The sequence below is a fragment of the Galeopterus variegatus genome, unplaced genomic scaffold, assembly GCF_000696425.1.
Source record: "Galeopterus variegatus unplaced genomic scaffold, G_variegatus-3.0.2 Scaffold693, whole genome shotgun sequence".
Taxonomy (NCBI): domain Eukaryota; kingdom Metazoa; phylum Chordata; class Mammalia; order Dermoptera; family Cynocephalidae; genus Galeopterus; species Galeopterus variegatus.
In genome coordinates, this window is record NW_007726804.1 from 147,863 (window position 1) to 149,190 (window position 1,328).

General features: G+C 40.7%; 1 protein-coding gene across 1 annotated transcript in view; it reads left to right on the plus strand.

The window, feature by feature from the left end:
* The window catches only part of PEX2 (peroxisomal biogenesis factor 2), a 14,974-nt gene extending 13,652 nt beyond the window's left edge, over positions 1-1,322 (plus strand). The window contains exon 3 of the mRNA XM_008571503.1: positions 250-1,322. Coding sequence (XP_008569725.1) covers positions 267-1,184 — 918 coding nt within the window. The 5' untranslated portion in view covers positions 250-266 and the 3' untranslated portion in view covers positions 1,185-1,322. The remainder of the gene's footprint in view (positions 1-249) is intronic.
* The last annotated feature ends 6 nt before the right edge of the window (positions 1,323-1,328 follow it).

Sequence of the window (1,328 nt, forward strand, 5' to 3'; positions counted from 1 at the left end):
GGATTTTTCGGACTGTGGAATATCAGAATACATGCAACTTGAGCATCCCTTATCTGAAAATTCAAAGTCAAAAGAAATCAGGCTTGGGATTTTCAGGTAAGGGGTGCTCATTCCATACTTTTCCACAACTGAAAGGCCTATCTGTCTTTCCTGTGTAATTTGTGAATCTTGGTTTTCCAAGCATAAGTCGAGGAAGTAGTACAAGATTGCAGCTGTTTGATGTTGTTCCCTAATTGTATTTTTTCCTAGAGACCTTCAGAGAAGTCATGGCTCCCGGGGAAGAGAACCCGAAGAGTACAAACAGAGTGCTACGAATAAGTCAGTTGGATGCGCTTGAGCTAAACAAGGCCCTGGAGCAGCTAGTGTGGTCCCAGTTTTCTCAGTGCTTTCATGGGTTTAAGCCAGGCCTGTTAGCCCGCTTTGAACCAGAAGTGAAAGCATTCTTGTGGCTTTTCTTGTGGCGATTCACCATCTACTCCAAAAATGCCACTGTGGGGCAGTCAGTTTTGAACATTCAGTACAAAAACGATTTTTCCTCGAACCTGAGGTATCAGCCACCAAGTAAAAACCAAAAGCTCTGGTATGCTGTTTGTACAATTGGTGGGAGGTGGTTAGAAGAACGATGCTATGATTTGTTTCGAAACCATCATTTAGCATCATTTGGGAAACTTAAGCAGTGTGTGAATTTGGTGGTTGGAATCTTGAAATTAGGTGGGTTGATTAATTTTTTAATTTTTCTTCAAAGAGGAAAGTTTGCAACTTTGACAGAACGTCTCCTAGGCATTCATTCTGTATTTTGCAAGCCCCAAAACATACGTGAAGTCGGCTTTGAGTATATGAATAGGGAACTTCTCTGGCATGGTTTTGCTGAGTTTCTGATTTTTCTCTTACCACTTATCAATATCCAGAAGTTGAAAGCCAAGTTATCTTCATGGTGTATCCCTCTTACTAGTGCCCCAAATAGTGACAATACATTAGCTACCAGTGGCAAAGAATGTTCTCTATGCGGAGAGTGGCCCACCATGCCTCACACCATAGGGTGTGAACATATCTTCTGTTACTACTGTGCTAAGAGTAGTTTCTTATTTGACATGTATTTTACGTGCCCTAAGTGTGGCACAGAGGTACACAGTGTACAGCCACTGAAATCAGGAATTGAGATGGCAGAAGTGAATGCTCTTTAAAAACTAAAATTGTTTCCCGAAGAAAATTTTTCATGCTTAAATCATTAATATTATTCATCCTAAGTATACCTTTTAGGTGACTTTTATAAGGCATGTGCTTCTCAGCCACTGTCTTCTGTCCCATTCTAGGCATGACTAATTTCT